Source organism: Vitis riparia, chromosome 14, assembly GCF_004353265.1.
Source record: "Vitis riparia cultivar Riparia Gloire de Montpellier isolate 1030 chromosome 14, EGFV_Vit.rip_1.0, whole genome shotgun sequence".
Taxonomy (NCBI): domain Eukaryota; kingdom Viridiplantae; phylum Streptophyta; class Magnoliopsida; order Vitales; family Vitaceae; genus Vitis; species Vitis riparia.
This window is the reverse complement of record NC_048444.1, coordinates 16,430,622-16,454,989: the sequence shown is the minus strand read 5'-3', so window position 1 is coordinate 16,454,989 and position 24,368 is coordinate 16,430,622. Positions and strand designations below refer to the sequence as shown.

At 34.9% G+C, this 24,368-nt stretch overlaps 1 protein-coding gene across 6 annotated transcripts; it reads right to left on the bottom strand.

The window, feature by feature from the left end:
* Window positions 1-2,051: 2,051 nt before the first annotated feature.
* On the bottom strand, window positions 2,052-24,130 carry LOC117929469 (protein PHOSPHATE STARVATION RESPONSE 1-like). 6 transcript variants are annotated; one of them, XM_034849754.1, is made up of 9 exons: window positions 23,978-24,130; window positions 20,908-20,952; window positions 16,549-17,172; window positions 15,603-15,795; window positions 15,428-15,504; window positions 15,297-15,336; window positions 14,821-14,878; window positions 3,515-3,584; window positions 2,052-2,822 (listed from the first exon to the last, which is right to left on the bottom strand). In XM_034849754.1, the coding sequence occupies exons 3-9, from the start codon at window positions 17,125-17,127 to the stop codon at window positions 2,469-2,471; spliced, it is 1,371 nt and encodes a 456-aa protein (XP_034705645.1). In that variant the 5' UTR covers window positions 17,128-17,172; window positions 20,908-20,952; window positions 23,978-24,130; the 3' UTR covers window positions 2,052-2,468. The 6 variants fall into 6 exon arrangements, with proteins under 6 accessions (XP_034705645.1, XP_034705647.1, XP_034705644.1 ...); XM_034849756.1 differs by lacking the exon at window positions 23,978-24,130 and adding an exon at window positions 21,893-21,933; XM_034849753.1 differs by lacking the exon at window positions 20,908-20,952.
* Between the last annotated feature and the right edge of the window lie 238 nt (window positions 24,131-24,368).

Genomic DNA, 24,368 nt, shown 5'->3' with positions numbered 1-24,368 from the left:
GTTAAAACTCCAATAAGAACAAGTGCAACATTGACAAAAGATGAAAAATTGAGGGAGATATACCAACCAACCTATATGAGCATGATTACCTATTTATTCCTGAGTCCATCATGACATAACATTCAATGTAAAAGTTGGTATTGGATAGCAAACAAGTCCAAGAGAGTCACATCTAGTTGTTGTAAAAAAGAGCATCAAATATATTGTTGGGACTTTTGATTATGGTATAACATCTCTCCAAGTGTTCTTTGTTGTAAATATGTTGATTGGGTAGGTTATGCAAAGGATAGAAAAGTACCTTAGGTGGTTGTTTAACATTGACAATTTCTTAGTTTCTTGGATAGGAAAGAAGCAAAATTGTATTTCCTTATTATTGACTACAAAAGTTGCATATATTGACAAAGACAATCATTACACTCAACTTCTATGGATTAAACACACGATGGAAGACTTTAAAATAAAAAATAATACTCTATTCATCTTGTGCAATAATACCAGTATAGTAAATGTTTTAAAGAATCCTATGATGCATGGTAGAACTAAACATATAAATAGGTTTAATTTCATTATGGAACTTATTGAGGATAAAATTGTTGTACTAAACCATATTCCTATTGAAAACCAACATAGTATGTTTTTACAAAGTCCTTGGATTTCAACACCTTAGGAAATCCATTAGATTGTGCATCATTGGTTAGTATTTCAATCACTAAAAGGAGATGGATACCATATAGAATGTTTATTCTTCATGTAAAGACATTAATTAGTCTTGAAAAAACATTGGATATTTTCAACCATGTTGATGCATATATCTAAAATAGATCTTCATTATCAACAAATTTAAGTATTAGTTTTTAAAATTGTCATTTAGATGGATGAATTTGAGGTTATGTGCTAATTACCTCAAGTATATTCATAAGTACATGTTGATTTTCCATCCTTCTTTTTTTGAAGTTTGACATGAAGACCTAAGTTGTGTGTGGGTTATGAAACTTTTATAAGTTAGCCTCTAAACCATATACACATGGATAATACAACGGTTATGTAATGTGTTCATTTGTTGAGAACAGGAAGAAAAGTATTGAGGACAGGTATGAATGTGTTTTAGAAAAGAAAAGTCACTCCCTTCAAATGAAAATATGTTTAAGTTGTGGCAAGTTTGGGTTGAAGCACAATACACCAATGTGATAAAAGGTCACTTGATCCAGGAAATCAATACACTTGAATTCCTACATGACACTTAGCTAAGTGTGCTCCAAAGGGAAATATGAAACGAAAATAACAAGATAGTAAAAGATGATGGTAGAAGTGTGCAATTGAACTTTTAAGGGTTGGTGAGTATTAAGCCTGCTTAAATTAAAATTGTTGAATTGAAGAGAATCTAATGCACAGAAGTGTTTACATATCTTTGAACATGCAATTGGCTTGATTTGAATGTCTTGATCATCATATGCTAGACATTATTCTTAGTATGATTTTATACAAATGCTTTTGTAAGGTCGTTGTGATTATTTGATCTATAATATCTTTTAGGGTATGGTTCTTTGATATGAAAGGTATATATTTCTTGCTTTGTTGCTATTTTAAAGTAATAAGTTTCGGTTACACCAAATTCTATTCTTGTCCTTATGTTAGTCCTTACCTTTGTCAAGGGGGGAAGAAATCCTATATATTCTTGGGAAGAGAAATATTACAAAAGGGGAAAAAAATCCACATAATCCCAATGGGGAAGTTTATGCAAATGAGGAGCATGTAGATTCCAAGTTTGCTTTTTGAAATTCTCAAGTCATGGTTACTAGAGATAGGTATAATGCTTAACATTTGTATCTAAGCAAGCTTATCATTTAGTGTTACTGTAATTTTTTATTTTTTTTGGATTTGTCAAGAAATTGTCTAAGGGGCAGATTGTAAATGTATACTTTTATAATAGGCAATTTCATGACTAGCCTGAGAGTGTTTTAATCGTTAGTAGTTTAAAGACTACTTGTACCTCTATGTTTCTAGTGTCCTCCAAAATCAAGAATTAAGCCAGGTGGTGCAGTGTAAAATCATGTACAAGGAGTGAAGATTATTTTATATACATTCTCCATCTAGCTGCAACATAACCAACCCATTATAATTGTCATCATGGGATGGTAACATTATTAGAGTAGACTTAAAATTCCTCAGAACGTATATCTCACAAGCATATATATACAGAAAATGCATCACTTAGCAGCAGCTCTTAATGAAAATTTACCTGCTGTTGGAGGTTATAAACCAGGTAACCGATGAACATAACCAAAACTGGAGTGCTTTGCTTCTTTGGAATGAAGAAGACAAGCCCATAAAATCGTTTTACTTTCCCTTTTTCTCTTTTTTCTTTTTTCTTTTCGCCTTTCTCAAACCAAATGGAATCAGAAAAGCTCAATTTCCAGAAACTCAAGGTTCCAAGAAAGCAGTGCATTTGCTGGTTATTAAAATATACTTCATGAGCTCAAAAAGTTTTCTGCTCTTGCTCGCTTTGTGGGTGGGGTACTGGACATGCCATTATCTTGGTTAATAAACTCGCAACTGCTGGTTTTAGGTGCCTTTTGCTTCTGTTCCACATTCTGAGAACTTTCTTCAGCATCAAATCCTGATGCAACATGAGGCTGCTCTGAGACTTTTGATGTGTGATTGACAGGGGAAGGCTGCATCACATTTGATATTGGAGAAGAGGGTTCATCTGGGATGGATGAAGAGACCTTCAACTTCTTGTCTTCCATCTTTTCCTGTTTCTCAAACATCATTTGAAGGTGCTTTGCCTGCTCTTCAATTCGCAACTGCAAATTTCTCTGAATCTGCATGAAAAGAATAACTATAAATCGAGGTACTTGGATCACATGACTCAATTAGGCTGGACCCTCCATTTATTTTTTGGGCACTGCCTTCTGACATATCTCAAGTGATCTCAACTCAAGTCAAGCCTCATGAAAACCAGGCTACTTAATACCACATTTTGGCTCAATCTTTTAGGCTTTTAGGTCTTTTCTCACAACCTAATCCTACCCCTCCTTTTGGGCCTCCACTTGAAGTCCCTTCCTCCTCTTATAAATGCCAGTGGTCTTTGTTGCACATTAGTAGGGCATCTCACTTGATTTAGACTTATCTAACTTATTGATAGTGTTAAATTTAAGAACTCCATGAATGCATTCATTTCCAAGGGTATCCTTCGGTGGCATTCAACCTTTTTTGCCCCTTAAAATCATATTTCAGCTATTCTCATCCAATAAACTGCAATTTTAGTGATTGAGTTTCTAAGAAAAACTACAAATTACGCTTCCCAAAATACAGGAATTTCTAAAGACCATTCCTAAACCTTAACTGTAATATTATTGGCAGAAAACAATAAGAAATTTTTTACACAACTAGAACATGCCCTTGAAGATGCTTCAAAAGCATATTTATTGGACTAACCAGCAAAATATCTGCAAAATTAAGACATAAATGACCTGCTAAATTAAATAAGGCATTCTATCTATCAAATGCACACCTCAAGTTGTTCGTGGAGCTGCTTTTGAACTTCCATTTGCAGCCGCAATGCTTCGGTGATTCCCATGCTCCTGTCATCAAAATTTCAGGTTCATAATTCAAATAATTCAGCCTCCGTTTAGCTTAGTAGTTTGAGTTTAAATGAACTTAAAAGGTTATAAACTTCATGGTGTAGCTACAATTGTACAAGAAACAAAATGCTATGAAAGAGAATGGCATTCGAGATAGGGAAAAAAGGAAATAAAGTATTAACCCTTCTTTTATTTAAGATAAGACATGTAGGCCATTTTTCTCTAGGAAGAGAAAGCAATGGTAACTCCATTTCAACAACTGATTCAAGAGAGGCCTCAGATATTTACTGAATGAGAACACTGACAAATTAAGGACTCTGGAATTATTTGAACATAAAAAACAATTAGAAATTCAAGAATTATTGAAGAACTACTGTTGAACAGTTGAGAAGCAAGAGAGTAGAAGACAGCATTCAGCAAGAACTCAATAATAAACTAGAAATGGATTAATCAATCTCTAGTGGGGAAGTCAAATTATGATTGAGCAAAAAAGGAAGCACATGTTGCTGTTGAAGGTTCTAGCAGAGTTTTATGAATAGAAACATTCATGATATTATTGCTAGAATGAAATAAAACAAGGTTTCATACACTAAATAATACATTTATGCACTAGTAGGCCATGTAATAAATTCAGAGAATACAAGCTATTCAACCATCTATTTCATGAATTATTTTCATAATAATGAGACTCCCCTTTAGAGGTTTTTCCCTCAGTGTAAGCAAGGTATAAAATTGTATTCATTGTATTTCTTCAGTTGGAGGAAAGCAGAAACATTTCTGACATTTTTAAAAAGACAAAGAAACAGTTAAGAATATATTAATATGACCTACTTATCAAAAAAAATATATATATTAATATGACCAGCTTAGGTGCAAGGATAAACCTGATTAACGTTTATGTGCTAAAAGTCACAAACTCACTTGCATGCCCATATTAGAAGACCAAGACTATTTTTTAGAATATTTTTAAAATTTTTTGGTAGTCATTTTAAAGTGTGGGATACTGCAAATTGAAGGTTAGAAATTGGCCCACCATCTCAGGATAATACAGTGGGTAGAGCATCCTTTCCCAAACAAGAGATAAAGTTACTAATTTTCAGCGGGATGGGGAGAAATCTCCAAACAGACAAATTTTCTAACCACTCTTTTCAAGGTTGCTGACCTGTTTGAGATTTTTCTTTTTTATTGGTACAAAATAATAATAATAATAATAATAATCTCAAAACAGGTCAGAAACCTTGAAAAGAGTTGATATTTGCCTTTACATTTTCAAGAATTTTTCAATAATGAGGCCATCAAGACCACTAATTCTGCTTTAATTGTCCTTGCCCTTGTCCTTAAGAAGTGTCTGTTATTACTACCAAGAATTTCAAGCCCATTAGCTTGGAAACAATTCTTTACAGGGTCATCACCAAAGTCCTCTCCAAATGGATTCAGAAAGTGTTTTATGAGATCATCTTCTCCAAGTTTGAGGTGGCTAGGGATCATTTCAGGGGCGCTGACCCTCAGTTTTTTTTTATGCTAATCTTCCTTTCTAGGGCCAGGTTGATGAGATCTCTAAATTTAAACTCGTTCTCATAGTTTCTGCTCTCATGGTGGGCCATAGGATATAATTAGACAAAACCACTGTTTCCAGCATTATGCTAGACACACCAATCCAGCATCAGATCCTTTAAAGGTTGTAAGAAGAGTGATTGACCTTATCCCAACTAGACCTCCCTTCATGAAGAATCTCAAGACCCCTCATTTTTGCAGCCTGGTGCAGTGTCAGATTTCTAGTAGGTCAGGTAGTTGATAAAGCATTTCTATTCTCGGGGGGTGAATTTCGCTCATATTCGCACATTCTACCTCTTCCCTTGAAATCCTAATTGGCATTGCTTATAGGAATTGAAAGCATCCGAAGAGAATTTTTGTGGAAGGATGAAAGCACTTATAATCTTTTTGAGCATCAAACATATCTCCCTTAAACTTCACTTCAGTTTCTTCAGAAGAAAAGTTTCAGGAATTCTTACTAATAGCTATACAGATGAATGAACCAATTCAGTTTCTTCAAAATGGGAGTGAGAGCCACAAAACAGTTTGTGTGGTGATGATACTAGAGGGCAGCAGGTGTACTCAAGAATGAATAAAGGTAGCTGAAGGCCTTCTCACTGTCAATCTTTTGAACCGGGTGCAGACATCTGTGAAGGAATTGGTAATCTTGAGTCTATTAATTCTACTTTGTCCATTAATTTGTTTTCCTCTGATCTTGATGTTTCCATTACTCTAGGAAAAAATGTTAGGTCACGTACTTTGCATACTATACCCAAGTTTGTTTCTTACCAGTCTATCACCCTCATTCAAAGCCTTTGCTACTAAACTAGGTTCCAAGTTTGGAAGAAGCAGTTCTTAAAGAGATGAGGCAATTATAAAAGAATGATACTTGGGATGTAGTAAATCTACCATCAGGGAAGAAACCTATAGGATGTAAATGGGTGTTCACGGATAAATACAAGGTGGAGGGATTATTGAAGGATATAAAGGCAGGCTCATGGCGGAAGGCTTTGTTTAAATCTATGGGGTTAATTATCAAGAGACATTTTCACCTGTGGTAAAATTGAACTCCATTCGAGTGCTCTTATCCCTCTCTAACAATTTGGATTGGTAGTTGTAACAACTTGATGTAAAGAATGTCTTTCTTCATTGAGAATTAGAGGAAGAAGTCTATATGGACATGCCTCAAACAATCTCTAAGGGCATGGTTTGAGAGATTCACCAAATCAATCATCAAGCAGGGATACAATCTAAGTCAAGGTGATAATACAATGTTCTTCAAACAAGCAAAGAATGGTAAGATCACAGTGCTTATAGCCTTGTTGCAGATTTTTTTTAATATAGGTAAAATAAGAGAATATGGTCTTGTTGATGATATTATTCTAACCAGAGATGATATGATTGAAATGGAAAATTCAAAGAGGCTATTGCCTAAGGAGTTTGAGATCTACAAGCTAAGTGCTCTAAGATACACTTATTTTCCACAAATACTTTCTTGGAATTGAGGTAGCTAGGTTGTGCAAGAGAATCTTTGTATCATAGAGGAAATATATTCTAGATCTTCTACAAAAGACGTAAAGTTGGGTTTCAAGCCTAGGGATACACTTATACAAAAGATCACAAACTAGGAACAATTTCAGAAGGGGTTCCAATCAACAAAAGCAGTTTCAAAGATTGGTTGGGAAGTATATATATTTGTCTTATCCTCAACCAAGCATTGCTTTTGCAATCGGTGTTGTGAGCTACTCCATGTGAAAACCATATGGAAGTTATGTTCAAGATTTTTAAATACTTAAAAGGAACTCTAGGAAAAGAATGGCCACTTACATATAGAAGCCTACACTAATGTGGATTGGGTTGGTTCTTTCACGAACAAAAAATTCACCTCCCATTACAACACTTCTATTGAAGGTAATCTTATCACTTGGAGAAGCAAAAAGCAATCAGTTGTAGCTAAATCTAACGCAGAAGTCGAGTTTTGAGCAATGACACAATGAATCTATGAGTTAATATGGCTTAAATCATTACTGCTAGAATTGAGTGTAGCTCAATGAGGTACAATGAAGCTGTGTTATGATAATAAAGCAACTATTAGCATTACCTATAATCTAGTTTAAAATGACAACTAAGCATGTTGAAGTCAACAAATACTTCATCAAGGAGAAACTAGAAAGTGGCTAGCAAATATCTTCACTATAAAGGTCTATTAAAAAAAACATTTAAATTTATCATTAATAAGTTTGGTATGTTGGATATTTTTTAACTAGCTTATCCTAAGTAATTTCTAAGAGTTTTTTTATTTCTAAGTTTATTTTTTACAGAGTTTCCTTATTGTATTTGTTGACTTTTTAGTTTTCTAATTTTGGGGGATTGTTTTCCTTTTAAACTTTTAGATAATTGACTCTCCCTTCTTGGGCAATAAGCTACATATTCTTATAAATACTGCATATATTCTTCAGAATAAAAATAGAGAAATAATATTTCTTCTAATTTCTTCACCATTGCCATTTCTTTCTTCTAAACTATCATTGCTTTGTGCCCTTTAGACCATAACTATCTTAGGGTATGGGATTCCCATCTTGCATAATTACCCTTTAAATAGCAAATCTGATGCATTAATATGTACCTTAAATGGCTTGTCATTGCCTAGTAAGGCTAACAATAGTTTCTCTATCATGCCTTATTTTAGATCTTCAAAATTTATCTGACACTTCATTCTCCCTTCCCACACATAATTCTTCTTCAAGATGTTCGTCAAGGGAATAGCTCATGGAAAGTATCCTATAATGAATTTCCTGCAATAGTTTGTCAAGCCTGGTGAAGACTTACACTATGTCACCTTTGTAAGCAGACTCTACGGTCTCATCCATTATTAGTTTTTGCCATCTTTTCCCTTATCTTTGAGGAAAGTCACTTCTTTAGAAGATAAGCATTTATCCCCCTTCACATAGAGTTGATTCCTCCTCAGCACTGCAAACACTTCTCTAAGTCTTGAACAAGCACCTCCAGCGTATTGTTGTAGATAACAATATCATCCAAGTACACAAACACAAATTAATCTATGGATGGAAAATCTTGTTAATCAAGCTGCAAACATGGTAGGGGCATTGGTAAGGAAGAAAGTCATTACCAAGAGCCCATAAGAGCCATAGTGAGTCATGCAAGTAGTTTTTGGCTCATCCCCCCTTCTATCCTTGTTTGGTACTAATCAGATCTCGAGTCAAGCTTTGTGAAAGCTATAGCTCTATTAAGATGATTAAATAAGTCAAAAAACAAAAGGATAGCCACTTGTTCTTGATGGTTACCTTATTCAATGCCTAGTGTCTATGCACATTCTTAAAAATCAATTGAATGTGTGTTTTGTAAAATAGAATTGGTACACCATAGGGAACTTTAGATGATTGGATGAATCTCAAATCTAGGAACTCTTTTAGCTATTTCCTCAACTTTTCTAGCTTGGGTAGTGCAATCCTATATGGTCCCATGCTAGAAGGCCTTACTCACAACTCAACCTCAATCTTGTGGTCTTTCTCCTTCTTCAATGAAAGCCATTTAGGCAACTAATGGCATTACACCCTTGAACTCCTCAAGGATGCTAACGATTTCTTAAGTCATAGGCCCTTTTGAAGCAACATCTTCTTCTTCCTAGAATGAACTAGATAGGTCTCATCCCTGTTCTTCAATCCTTTCTTTAGTTGCATTGAAAAAAGTAGAGCAGTATTTAACTTACCTCTAGATATCATTGGGACTATGCAAGGTGCTTCTTCCTCAAAGATAGTCATCAAGCATAGGAAAGATAATGGCACTACCTTGACTCTACTTCCTATGTGCAAATTAGAGGTGAAAGTAAAATAAAAAAACTGATCCAAACTAACCAAAACCAATCATCTCAGTTTGGTTTTCAATAACCATAAAGGTTGGTTCAATTCGAAAATTTTGAAAACTGATCAATTTGGTTTTTAGTTTCCTTGTCTCCTAACTAATAAAAATGGACCTAAACCCACACTCTAAGACTTACATATAATTATTCGATCTTTAATGAGTTTTTTTTATATTAGACTTTATTGATTAATTCAATGTTCTTGGACTACAGTCAATTTAATTTTGAAATGCATTCATTATATTTTGGGAGAAAAATTTAAATATATTTTGAACTTCAAATCCAAGTTGGTTTCAATTAGTTTTAAAAACAAATCAGTATTAGAGCCTAAATTAACTTGCATCCAATCAATTATCTAAACCAAAGCAAACCAATCTTAATCAAGCTTGGTTTAGTATAGTTTTCCATCACTAACAGTTCGCTTTAATTCAAGCATAAACCAGCCATGTCAGTTCAGCTATTTTTTTCTCTAAAAACTAACAGAACCACACCTTTTTATACCCCTAGTGCAAATACATAGTTCTACACTATGTACCATACTATGCATATGTTTGGCTTCAAAATTTACCACCTTAAGCCATCCTCATTCCTTCGATACATGGAGCTCGAGTCATTTAGCCACCTCTACAAAGACAAAAATTTTGGCTGGCTCCCATGTCTACAATGACTAACGTTGGCTTCCTATTAATGGGAGTGTCGTGTACATGAATCCCTTTCTTTGAGTTATGCACTAGCTTAGCCTTGATGGAGCTTAGTAGCTATAAGGACCTGACTTATGTTCCCTCCTTCTCATTGATAATAGCCTTAGGGGGCTTAATAGCTTTTAGGATTGTCTCTATCCACATACAGCTTGTGCATGGAAAGCAACTATCCATGGGCTGGAACACCTTTTTGTCCATCTTCTTTCCTTCATTGCTTGTAGTAGGTTTGCTAAGGCATTCTCTATTGCAAGACCCTTTTCCCCCCCACATTTAGCACGGTCGCTCCTTGAAGGTCTGACTTTGGAGAAGTCTCCCTATATTCCATCAAAGATTTTGCTACTACCATGATCATAGCAAGATCAGACCACCATGGCATCATAGTTCCCCCTTATCCAAGCCTTAAATGTTATCCATGAAGTAGAAGAGAATTTCTTTCTTAAACATTTGAAAATCCAATGCAAGCGTGGGGAACTCCTTCACATAATCCCAACTAGACCTTGTTTGCTTTAGCTTTTTCATCCTTTTTCGAGGAATGTAGGCCATATCCTCTACTACTTCTTGATTTCTCTTTTGAAATCATCCTAAGTATCTATGATGCAAATGTTTCTCCACATCAGTATGCTTTCTACAACACCATAAAGTAGTGTCATTAGAAAATAAAAGTAGGAGTCTATACCTTGGCATGTTGATGTGTAAGCGCCATTACCTTGAAATAGGCGCTCCTGAAGGTAAGGTTTGTTTTCCATATATGTCCCTTGCCCCATATCCCACTAATAGTTGTCAAGCTCCTTGGCATCCCTTTTGCTATTGAAGACATGAAGCTTGGTCACATTTACCCTAGGTGCACCTTGCTAAGTAACTATAACTACCCCAACTATGGATTTTTATGTAAGCCTTAAAACTAGCAAAAATCTTCTAACCTCTTAACAAGAAATAAAGATAATTCTTCACATACCTCATGCACCAGAATCTGCCAACTTCAGCCTGATCTTCTTCAGCATTTGGAGCTTCTGTAGAAGGTCATTGATACCATGCTCTAAACCCTATCCAACCAAGTTAGCCATTGCTACCTTTACTTGGATGAGATGAGCCTTGAAATTGCAAGCACATTTGGTGACATCATTTCTTTCTTCCTGGCCCTAGTGGTGCTAAATTTTCTCCCAGGAGGTTGGTTGCCAAGAGCTACTAGAGCAAAACATACTTGTTAATGTTCTGTCTTTCCTAGTTATGAATCTTGTCTTTAACAACATTCATCACAAAAGGGAATCTCCTCCAAAGATTTGTGAAACATTTAAAACACCTCAAAAGTCCAAGCACCCCAGTTTAGCTTGACTCAAGTCGCTATAGAAGCAGAATTAAGAGCTAATAGAAAGAAAATGCTTACAGAGAATAGGTGTAATAACACTAGGAAACTTTATTATACAAGGCACTTTTCAAATTCTTGAGATAATTACAATAGGCTATTGATGCCCTTATTTGTAAATACTAAAAAGGTCCCACCTTTCATACATGTGAGATGTGGGATTCCATAAGTCAAGCTGCCCTAAGCACGTCTAAGCTACTACAAAGTGTTCTTTACGGTACTAGAACATTTAGAAGTGGTGTAGAAAACCCGGGAAAATGACATAATCACAGATTTCCACAAAATTGAGGGTAACTTATGACCTAGTAAGGAGTTTCTATAATTGTGATTCACTGAAGGGAATTTAAGGGGTTTCTATCAACTGTTATTCACTGAAGGAAACATGTTTAGTACCTTGTGAGACACCTTCACATCTCTATTGACATAGTTAGACTCAATGTTTGAAATGTTGCAAAATTTTGGCGATATATCGCCAAAAGATTGTGTTTTAGAGCCTACCGACACGACAACCCCTTTGAAATGTCGACCACCTGAAATTCCCTTGTATTCAAGTTTTTTTTCACTGATTTTTCAACGATTTTTAAGCCATGTCACCAATTTTTTTTAGTTTGAATTTTTAAAATTTTGAATTGGGCTCCCAAAACTCGGCCCAACCGATAGCTCCGGCAGCCCTCCAACTTATTGAAGCCCAGGCCAGCTTGTTGTGCTTTCAATGGGCAGTACCAACACTTTGGCTTAAATACTTATTTTGGTTTTGTTTCTGGTTGATGTGGGACTGATTTCATCTTGAATGAAAAATAATTTGGTGGTGTAGAGGGATGGGGTTGAACCCATACTGTTGTGCCGCCAAGCCAATCTTGCAATTTGTAATAAAATGTATATCTATTTATATACATTTACATTATAAACAAACATTATATATAGGACTCATAAATGTAAATATCCTATATTTATGTATTTATATTATGAATATCTCATATAATATATCTATATATATAAATACATACTATAAATTAAATATGCATAAATTAATATATTTTTTTATATGTATTATAAATTAATTAGAATTATTGTGTATTTTATATAATAATTAAATATAAAATAAATGTAAAATTATCAGCATTTTAAAATTAAAAATACTTATGCATGTATCATCATTTCTTATTTATCATTGAATACATCCAAATTAGATAAATCTCTATAAAATGTACTTTTAAATTCAGAATATTACTATTGGATGTCATAAATTATATCATACATATGTCAAATTCTTTAATAAAACAACCTTAAAATGTCTATTATTACTTCTTATATCATTTTCTAGAATTTTTCTCAACATTTCCATGAGTTTTGATCAATTTTTGTCTCACCAATATTATGTCAAAATATCTATCAATATTTATTGATATATCCGTAAAAACCAATATTTTCATCCTTGGTCAGACTCACTTCGTTTTTGGACATTATTGGTCTATTCAATATGCTTACTTGTAGCTAGCTATAAGCAATTTTTTGGGTTTCTTTATTAGCATGATGGTCATTGATCCAATGGAATTGGAATTTAAAGGAAGATCTATTCTCAATTTTACTTTCCCTTCCTTTATAGATTCCATTTTATTATTATTATTATTATTATTATTATTATCTAGGTTCTATAAATAAATAAATAAATATATATATATATATATATATATATATATATATATATATATATATATATATATATATTATTTATGTAGGCTAGGGTTTTATGTGAATGAAAAACTTCTACTTTCATAAGTTCAAAGGAAAGGGGTAAAAACCATTCCCTAAACCAAAAACGGATTTTCAAATTCCCAAATGACCCCCCCTACTGAACAATTCCATGTACTTCCCTTTGTCTTCCCACTCATGCCTTGCTAGGACAATTTGCTTATTATGCAGCTAATAGAATACATTATAGTGAAAAGTGATTACATAGAAGGAACTTAAGCAAAGGGGAAAAAAGGAGGAAAAAAAATCACAGAAAAATGATATTTTAAAAAACAACTTGCCATGTTTTTATAAAAAAGGAACCTAGATCAGAATGTCAGTATGTCTCTGATAAAAAAAAAAAAAAAGAATGTCAGTATGTCACCCACTGTTATCTCCAGGTAGGCTAACAGGTGAAACACACTAATAATATAGGACTACAAATACACGTTAGTGCTCCGAGTCTCCAGGCAACTAATCAAATCTAAAAGGAAGTGATGTAGAATGTATATCTTGGTTAGAAAATATCCATTTTGGAATCCAGACCTTTAGAATATCAACACCACAACAGCCAAGGAGTCTTTTTGATCCAAAAGGGGAAGTGTCTTATAGATTAAGTTTGTCTACCCCCAACAATGGGTGTTTAGCTATGGGGCATTAGTCGATCCTATTCTTATTAGGGATTGATCAGCTATTATTAGATTTTGGGAAGCCAACTTTGCTGCAAGTTCCATTTTCTAAGAAGTTTTTAAATTGTTCCTTTATGTTGGAGTTTCTATTTCCCTAAAGTTTCCATCTGAGTCTAATAAGGAGAATGTTTTCCCAATAAACCAGTCCTGTAGCAATTTTAGATACTTCACTTTCTAGGGAACTTGTGTCCTAGTTGGTTTCTTCATTGGTTAGTTGAGTTCTAGAAGCTTCTTGCAAGCCAGAAATCATTTTGGAGACTATATTTGATTATAGGAATTTTTTTAGTATTTTGGTTTAATTATTGAAGCCGCTATTGTGTAGTTTCTTCTTCTTTCTCTTACTATTACTTATTTCTAGTTCTTTGTGCTACTACTATATTCTCTGTTTAACTAGTAAATCCTGTCATCATTTCTTTATTTGTCTAGACTGATACCCACTCTCATGACAGCAAACCTAAAGATATCTTCGGTTTATTAGTTTTGTAAAGAAAATTATAGGGTTTTGTAACCTCTCCAATATCTCTCCATTAGGTAGAATTTTATTGGCGCCCGAGCGCTTATTTGTTGAGGAGAAATTGGTCCAATTCAGAGTTGTTGATGTTTATACCAATCCATCATAAAAGAAAACTTCTGATTCTGTCCAATGAAGCTTCCTCCCTATTAATCTGGAAGTTCTTCTCAGATACAAGGATTGTTAAATTACGAAATTGTAAACAAACAAGACTTTTGTCAGGGATTCCATCAACTAATTACTCTCCAAACTGGCCCTATATTTCAAAATGCCATAGTCCATAATCTTTGCTTAAACCTCATAGTCACCAATGGAGTCATTGAAGACAGCAGTATGTAGATTTTTCCAGGGCTAACTTGCATAGGATGTTCTGCAAGAACCTATAACAGCAATATATAAAATAAAATAAAACAAAAAATGCGCATAAATAGAGAGACCTAAATGGAGCTAAATGACATTTAGTGGTCCTTAACATATATTGGATGATATTTTAAAAAAGAAAGGTGATCTCGTATGTAACCCCTCCTCTTACTACGAAAATGAATACTACAAAAAGAGAACATGTGTAGCTAACTAATTGGCCTTTCACTGCCATACTTCATTTGGCAATCAATCAGTTGGGAAAATTCACATATTTGACAGTTCTATTAAGAAATTACTTTATGGCTAATGGAAAACCATATAATGTAGCACTAGAAATTCCTCCATTCAATAATCAAAACAAGTCTGCAACATAACAAAATTCTACCAAGAAAGGGGACCAATGTAAATAAATGATAGGACCAACCTACTTTGGAAGCTCTTCCAAGTAAAGAATAAGAAACTTACATTTTTAAGTCTAGCGAAGTAATTTCTCCAATTGGAGTTAAATTTTTGTCTGAAGTTCCTGTTAAGCAGAGAAGAACACAATTTCAACTAAACATTCAATGTCATTTTCTAACTTATAACATGACTCGTGAAACAAAAGAATAAGAGTAACATAAAGCACAACATATTAACTGTTTTCGTAATTATATAAGGACTAAAATAAGGTTCATTGGATTCCTCCATATAAAACAATTTCCAAACTTACATACAAACAACAGAATTACTAGAATCAGGAAAAGAATCAGGGAGCATGAAAAAGGAAAGATGGATATATGGAAGGCTGTGCATACTACTAGCCCAAAAAATTAAATAAATTTTGGGTATCTAATAATGCAGATTAATGGTTTAAAATTCTAGAGGGATAGGAAGATTGGGTTGATGATGCCTTCCACATGCAACAATAAAAATGGAAGATGAGAGGAGGTAACCAATGGTACCTTCTGACAGCTTTGGTTTGTATCTGGCTGTTCTGTATTTCTGAGATATAATAAAAAGGATCTCCAGTTAAACAGAAAATAAAGACAACTTAGAAAAGGAACTAAAATCAATGTAAAACATCAAGTCAAACCTGCAGATGGCTTTTTACATGATAGATGGTCAGACCTTCAACATTCATAAGCTTCAAGATTCCCTTTGGAGTCGCCCCTGTAAGTTAAAACCAAAAGTGAACACAACAAGATGGGCCATGCTTCCTTAGAGCCTAATCACATCAAGAAGAGAATATCTCTGATAGTGCTACATACGTTCACTGCCACCAAGCTGTTTGACAGCCTCCACAAAGGCCTCATGCATTTCTGGTGTCCAGCGCATGCGAGACTTGGATGAGGGTGCAGGGGACAAAGAGTTGGGAATGGCAGAAATTTTTCCAGATTGTGCTGGATGGTGCTGACAGATTTCAGACTGGTGTGTCAAGACAGAGGAAGATGGTTTCAGTACCTGGTACACCATTTGTAATTCTAAATAAAATAAAACAAACAGGAGAACAAAGAATGAAGTGAATGAAAGAAATAATCTCTCTTTCATGAATATCATTGGGGGAAAAAGAAAAACTAAATTATTTCATTTGGTATTTTTAATAGGCTAACTGCTGTATGCCTCACACACCCTTATTTCATCATTCTTGATAGTGAATTGAATAAGGATGAGAAAATGTGCCTAACTTATAATAGTAACATCTGCCTGTGAATGTTTGTGTTCAACCACTGTACACACCACAGATGGGTGGGGTTGGGGTTTCCTGTGCTAAACAAAGCCATCATGCAGTAAACAAAAATGCAATAAATGAACAAATAATATTTTATATTTCCATTTTAACAAATGGTTGCAGGGAAACATGGAAATTATGTTCATGCTAGTTACTTCCAACCCTTTCAGCATCCATTAACAGAACTATCCAGGTGAACGAAACAGAGCATCAAGAATAGATTTTGGAACCTATATGCACTAAACATAAACAAATATTTAAGTTTGAAAGTAAAAATTAAAAGAAAAAAATGCAACAAAATGAGTTTTAACTCTCTAATCTTTTCTTGAAACTGCAATTTTACAAGGTACATCATAAGCTTCAGATATATATCCAGCCATGGGATGTGGACATATGCATCTGTCACTTAAAAGATTGAACCCCATAATCCTTTTTAACACATTTTAGAGCATATATTTCTAATTACATTGAGTTGGGAAACAAACCTTTGGCTCAGGATCTGGTACATCAACATCAATGAGAAGCCCATTCCAATTAGGCTCCAAAGAATCATCATCGTTAAGAAACTGATCTGCCCAATCCGGCCAATCAGTTGTCTTAGCACAGTCCTCATATGACATGCCACCACCACTGCCTTCTACCTGATTATTATTCTGGATAGGAACATTTTCTGGAAAATCAAGAAAATCCTTAAGTGAATCTGTACACCAGGAATTTTCTTTCCTCTCTCGGGAGAAAGTAACTGATGGTGTAGATTGTATTTCTATGCCAGAAGAACTGATTGGTGGTAAAGATACTCCATTTGTTGATGACTGAGGAATGAACAAAGAATTTTGGGAACTGCTACTATTAGAAGAAAATGATGATAAATTGATATCTTTAGGGAAAACAAAATCTGATGAAAGCATGTAGCCAACAGTTCCATTGTTGGACGCCAATGGATGTGCTTGTGGAGAAATCGGATTTGTCATCATTTTCATTTCTGCAGAAACCTGAAAAGAATTTGGCAATTTGGGATACTTCTCTTCTAGAGGTGTAGGAAGAACTGGTAGAGATGAAGACATGGATCCAAAACCTCACAAGTAACTCAGTCGTCGTTCCCCTTATCTCTGAAAAAATCAAGCCAGATAGTCATCTACCTGAAATGAGCGCAGCATTTCTTGACACTTGATTAAATAACAAACATTTCTATCATTTTCTAGACCCAATCACCTATGATTTTCAAGCCCAAATATCAATAAAAGGTCATAAGTTGTAACATATCTGAAAAGAAAATAAAAACTAGAGAACATTAAAAATGCATATAGTATGGCAGAAAATATTTTCAGGAAAGAAGTTCGATGAATCAAATTTGTGGTAACAAATTCTGTAAGGAGAAGCCTGAGCTTAATCTCAAGGCTAGCTTTCAATTAATCTTTTCCTTTTTTCTTTTTTCTTTTTCCCTTTTTTTTTGAAGACTTCCAATGGAAATTTCAGAAATTGGACATTTCATTCCTATTTCAAGCAACTGCCCAAATCCTTATACTTCAAATTTGCGGCCAAGTTCAACCTTCTATAATAGATTCCCAAGTTTTAAAGGAATATCCAAATTCCAATTTACCAGGACTAAAATTGGTGATGAAATTTTGCCCTCAAATGGATGACTCGAAAGTACAAGAGATAAAAAAAAACTCTCACTTTGACACAGAAAATAATTAAAAGACATGAGAATAAATTAAGCAACTCCAAAATTAAGAATAACTTATTTTAGCACAAATACTTTGCAAATACACATTTTCAAGGAACATCAAAACAACAGATATAGGAATATAGAATAAACTGCCAAAAAAAGTTCAGGAACTAAGCTTGAGAAAGAATGTCCATTAATGTTCATGATTTATGTGATTTTACCATTCGAGAGCAAGTAGAACCAAGTACATTTAACAAGATATTCAGGATGAAAATAATAATCAGGAACCACAATAGTTTTAAATGAAAATTATCATTCTTCAGGTGTCCAACCCAGCAGGGGGGAAAAAGCTGAAAGTTAGTCCTAAGGATAAGTGAAAAAGATAATGAAATGCTAACAGCACAAAAGGAATACAAATCCTAGATCTGAAAAACATAATAATTCAGTCCCTTATGATCTAATCCATTTTAATTCACATAAAAATCATAGAAACACCAATTTTAATTTTTCTATAACAGATTTGTTGCACTATGGCCCCAATAACTGCAGGTGAAAACAAAGAAACTGCTAGGCCCCCTGTTAACTAGGACATTCCTTTCTAGCATGGACATTTTAACAGATTCCATGTCTGACAAAGGCACTAACACTTCCTAGCTCTTAAATGCATATGGCACTCATAATAATCCCAATTCTTCAACTTGACGCTAGTACCTTAGCAAAATTCTTTAGATGCATTTAGTGAGATTTTTGTAGGATTAAGGCATTTTATATCTCGAGCAATTCACAGGGTACGAAGCACCTAAGTAAGGGAATCATTTACCAATAGCACACTTCGATGTCAGCGTGGCCCCAATAGCGCACTGTAAAAAGCTCAATGTAAATTGTGCCCTTTGGAGGCACCAATCTAAATTGCACTTAGAGAAGCATACTTATGAATCACGCATTTTCAGTGGCAGTTTAGATTGCGCACCTAGGAGCATACATTACACAATTCATTGAGTGCGCTAAAGGAGCACCACTCAAATTGCACTCTTACTAAGCGTGCTAACAGGAATAGCGCCTCCTCCTCAAGCACTTCAACATTGCGCGCCTCCTAAGTGCGCTAAGTGAGGGAGTGCACCTCACAGGCCAATCCTGCACAGCCCCCACAAAGTGCACCTTCTCAAGATCATAAGTGCACAGTCCCCCCACCAATAAAGAAGTGCACCTTCTTAAGATCATTAGTGCATAATCTCCCCACCAATCAAGAAGCACACCTCCTCAAAATTATAAGAGAGCGCAATCTCCCCGCCAACAATGAAGCGCACCCTAGACAACACCCACACTAGTGCAGTGCCTTTATCTCTCCACATTACACTCTTACCAATCCTTCCGATCATCACGCACCTATCAAGGCAGTGCAATTATTGGCACCTCTAGGACTTCAACTGATCCATCAATATCACCATATTGTTCAAACTGAAAAAGAGAGATGCAGCTACCAACTCCAAGCTAACACATCAAGAATGATGGTTGCACTGACATGGTCAAATCCTTAGCATGGATAAGAGGCAGTGCCAGACGAGGCAGCTTCAAAGTAGTTGGAGAGGGGGAAATTTTGTTTATAAATGAGGAATATGAATATACAAGTAGAAGGGGATGAAAGGGAGAAAATAAGTTAGATAGTCATTCTTAGGAGTAGGAGTAACTTTGTTTTAGCTATAATCTTGCATTTGCTTTTTTTTTGTAATTTTTCCTAGTTTTTAAGTTTTATGAATTTTCAGTTTATTTCCAGTTTTCTTTTCAATTTCAGCTTGCAAATTTACATTTCGAGTTCTTTTTACTTTCAACATGTCTAGGTAGTTTTTACCACTCTAAGGGATGAGAAGAGCTAAGGGTTTTCCATCTCCTAGCTCTACTCACCAGTGGTTTACCTGCGCTTGACTCAATAGAATCTTCTTTCAATCAATGGTTGCAATGACCAAAAAAAGCAACCATGGGTAGAAAGATATGTTGCACTGGTTGTGAGGGGCACAAGTCAAGCAACCAGGCCAGCATGTTTGCACTTAGCATTAAATGATTCTATGAGTTAAGCATACACCTGCTTAAATGAAAAGGGAACCATGAAAGCCATTTGATTGCTAGGATCTAAAAGAGAGCAATCAAACTTAGTTAAGCCCTTATTGAGGTGGCTCCAGCTCATGTTGAATTACCCCTAGTCTAATCCTAAAGCAGCCAGCAGGTTCAATGCCTTGCATATGAGCTGAGTTAGGAAATAGAAATCTAGCAAATCTCCACTCTTAGAGTCTGCTTTCCTTTAATTGTCAATCTTTAAATTCTATTTTTCTCCCATTTACAAAATCATTCCTTGAGCTCCCAACCAGTACCCATACTCCAAAATCCTTTACCTCTAGAACCGCCAACCTAAAGTTCCTTGTGAAGAGGACCTAACAGTTATATAGTTGTCAGTTCTTTTTATTTTTGGTTCAACAATTGAAAGTTTCAACAATAACTTTGGTTTAATTCTTGTTGGTAAACTTTCATTGCAAATAATTATTTTTATTTCTTTAACCAAACCAGGGAACATCAAAACAACAGCTACAGGAATAGAATAAACTGCCAAAAAGGCTCAAGAACTAAGCAAGAGAAAAGAATATCCATTAATGTTTATGATTTTATGTGATTTTATCATGCAAGAGCAAGTAGAACCACATAAATTAAACAAGATATTCAGGATGAAAATAATAATCAGGAACCACAACAGCTTTAAATGAAAATTATCAGTCTTCAGATGTCCAACTCAGTAGGGGATAAAAACTTGAAAGTTACTCCTAAGGATAAGTGAAGAAGATAATGAAAACCTAACAGCACAAAAGGAATACAAATCCTAATTTTGGAAAGCATAACAATTCAGTCCCACCTGACCTAATCCATGTTAATTCACATAAAACCCATCGAAAAACCAATTTGAATTTTTTTTTTTTTTTTTCATAATAGATGTGTTACACTATGGCCCTAACAACTGCAGGTAAAAACCAAGAAACTGCGAGGCACCCTGTTAACAAGTACATTCCTTTGTAGCATGGACATTGTAACAGATTCCATGTCTGACAAAGCCACTGACACTTCCCAGCTCTTAAATGCATCAGGCCTAATCTGAACGTGTCCATAATTTTAAGAGAAGTCTGTCACTTACATTATTGAAACATCGCAGATTCTCCAAGATATATAGGTCATCAATCTGCAGACACATTTTTCCCACATATGACCACATAAAGCATTGAGATTTTTATACAGAGTAATTTTGAATGTAATAATACACTTAAAAAGGAATTAAGAATGTAATATTCTCAAAATGTTTTTTTAGTACATGGTCATCCTTTCCTTTAAAAGAGGACAAATTGATATTGCATCAGAACCCAACATAGCTTTCACAAACTGATAAACATAGGGATAAAATTGCCACTAATAACTTGAAAAGAGACTATGGATAGTTTCAGAAGCTGCTGAAGAACTTACAGTACCAAAAAAATTGAAACCAATTTGGCTCAGTTTGTACTCATTCTGATCAATATACAGATGGTACTGTACCAGGTATGCCCCAGAGAGAGAGAAAAAATGCAACAAATACTGCAGTTCTAAAAATGAAATAATGGTGGAGAGGAGTCTCAAGATTTTCAGGCTTAATGGAGGGGAAAGGTCACATTAGGGTTTATGGATGAAACTACATTTAGATCGGCAGCAGGTTAAGCTGCCTTGTGGGATGTCATCAAAAGGGAAGCTGCCTAGAATTGTAACTAGCATCACAAGAAGAAGAATAAAGAGGATGCAAGAAGATAACCATGTTAATGAGACTTTCACAGAGTCTCATTTGGAAGAGAAATCAACCAAGTCTCACCATCAAAGGGTGCAAAATGTGCAAAGAATTATGATCAGTTGCCACAACTCTCGCACAAATAAAAGCACGACAGTGGGTTACTTCTGTACTTTCACCAAGATAAGGGACTCATATAAATTTAGTGAGTTATAGAGTAAAAACTCAAATCTCCAGTCTCTAGTGTTCACATACTTTTCTTTTTTTTCTACCTCCTTTTTCTCTATTTATTCTTTCACAACACAGTAAATCAACTTGGAACCAAATCATTCATTATAGAATATCAGAACAAGAAAAAGGGACTAACTGTATAAGAGCTGACATAGGTATCTGACACAGCCACTAGAAGGTAGGTACATCTGTCGTTGATCCTTCTGTTGACATATCATTGCAAATTGAAGCCTTCTTCAAATATTCTTTTGCCCTATTTGCCAATGGTATTAAAAACTCAAACTGCTTGACTAGATCTGTTTTCTCAACACTTTTTGGGCTGTTGTTCACCTATATCAATAATTCAAACTTTTTTTTTTTCTTTTTTCTGTCTCTAGTTGGACAGATTGCTCCAGAGTTGTGCTTTTTAAGCCTTGCAGAGGGTAGAAAATCATGATGGTTGACTGAGTTTGATCCAACCAGCCTTGGTCTTTTACTTCTCTGCTTCTTCTCATATTTGTTTGGGTCAGCTAAGTGATTTTAGGTGAAAAGCATCTGCAGTTTGAGTTTAGTGCCTTGTGTGTTGATCAGTACTTGATTCTGACTTCTTGCTTCATTTCTAATTGCGTCTGACCAATCTAAGAATCATATTTGAGGTTAATGAAGTTGTTGACAGTTTCATAATTCATGTTCTGAGTCAGGTTAGTACCTAAGGCCATAGCTCCACACTCCAGATACAGTAGTTAAATTAAACAGTAGCCCCTAGTTAAAGAAACTCGACAGTACACATCCTAAATAAGCCAAATGAAAATTCCCCATGCCCTGTTTTCTTCATTCTGTCCAGCTAGACATTTAACCGCAAAGCAGAATTGAGATGCTGCAGCCATGAAGGTAGGAAATGTCGCACAGATATCTGAGTTAAGTGGAAGATCCACAAAATGATGCAGACAGATAGGAGTCTGGGTACTTCACTGCCTTACAAAATTGTGAAGAGCTATACACCATCACAATTTTCACAAAAATTTTCCATGGGATGCTCATAAATTTAAGAAGACGAGCAATTTTATTTTCTTGCAGATCTGAAGAGGAAAAACTATAACATGTTTCAACTCTAAAAAGAGATCCTTTTGCCTTCACTTAGTCAAGTCTATACCCATTTCGAAGGAAGAAAGTAAATGAGAAGAAATGCAATATCATCCTATTGGGGATAAATGTGCCACAGCAAGATGGAAAAAGCGGTCCTAAATTCTAGGATGAAGTATTTGACAAAGTTGGGATTAATAAACAAAAATAGTAGGAAAGACTAAGGTGGTGTTTGTTTTTTAGCTGAATAGAAGAAGTCAAATAAATTCTAGGATGAAGTATTTGACAAAGTTGGGATTAATAAACAAAAATAATAGGAAAGACTAAGGTGGTGTTTGTTTTTTAGTTGAATAAAAAAAGCTAAATATTTTGGTTTTTTTTATTCAGTCAAAAAACAAACGTGGTAAGTTTTAATAAGTAAATTTGAAGCCAGCCACAGCAGCTGGGGATACTCCAAAAAGAAAGCCAGTGAAATCAGAAGTGTTAATCCAACCTGAACTGCTGAGATGAAAGAGAAAATATATCCATAAAAATTCCCTTCTCAGCTATTAAAAGAACTAGTACAAAGGAGAACTAAATTTACTCACTGTGAGCACAGACATAGGTCATAACATCATGAAACTGGAATGTTGCATCACGATTCAACACAAATCCATGTAATTAGTTATGATCCCAATGATCAGACAAATAAAATCCAATCCGCAAAGACTTGATTAGGCCAATAAAATTCAAAATAATCAACAATTTACAACAACGGTGAAGCTGAAATCATATTAAACTAGAAGTGGAACTGATGATAAAGCCTATCTAAAATTAGTCCCTAATTGTGGTCTTTATAATCACCCTCTCAAGCAACAAAATAATCCATAAAATTATAATTTCGAACCACCACAAAAGCGCTCCAAATAAAGAACATAAAAAGAACAGCATTTTTCCCCAATTAAACAAAAGCAAACCCATCCAACACATACAGAAGCCAACTTAACAAGCTCTATCTATCAAAAATAGAGAGAACCCAGTTGACAATAGACCAAAAAAGATGGAAAAAAAAACCCCACTAAAATAACAAAAGAAGAAATTGGGTATCAAAGATAACAATCGTCGATGATAAACACATGCAAACCTCGAAAACTAACTGGGGGGAATGTGAAAATCTTACGTAGAACTGAAGACAAACCAGAGTTGAAACCTGAGATGGTCGAAATGGGATAAGAAGCCGGTAATTCCTGGGACTAACGAGACGGCCGAAACGCTGGCGGGAAAGAAATAGGAAAAGCACAAGAATGAAATGCTGGGAAGAGAAGAGGCGACACGACACCAATTGTGTTGGTGTTCCTTTGCCACTTTGGAACTCCTGACGTTAAATTAAATGAGAACCATACATACGATTAGACACCTCTTTCCTGTATTTTGTGGAAAACATATTGGGAAAAATGTGTTTTGGGCAGGCCATTCGGTAATAATAGCATATTCGGAACCCAAGTTTTGGAATTTTAAGATTCCCCTAGTGAAAAATATTGGGTTTTTTTTGCCCTCTTGCTGATTGGGCA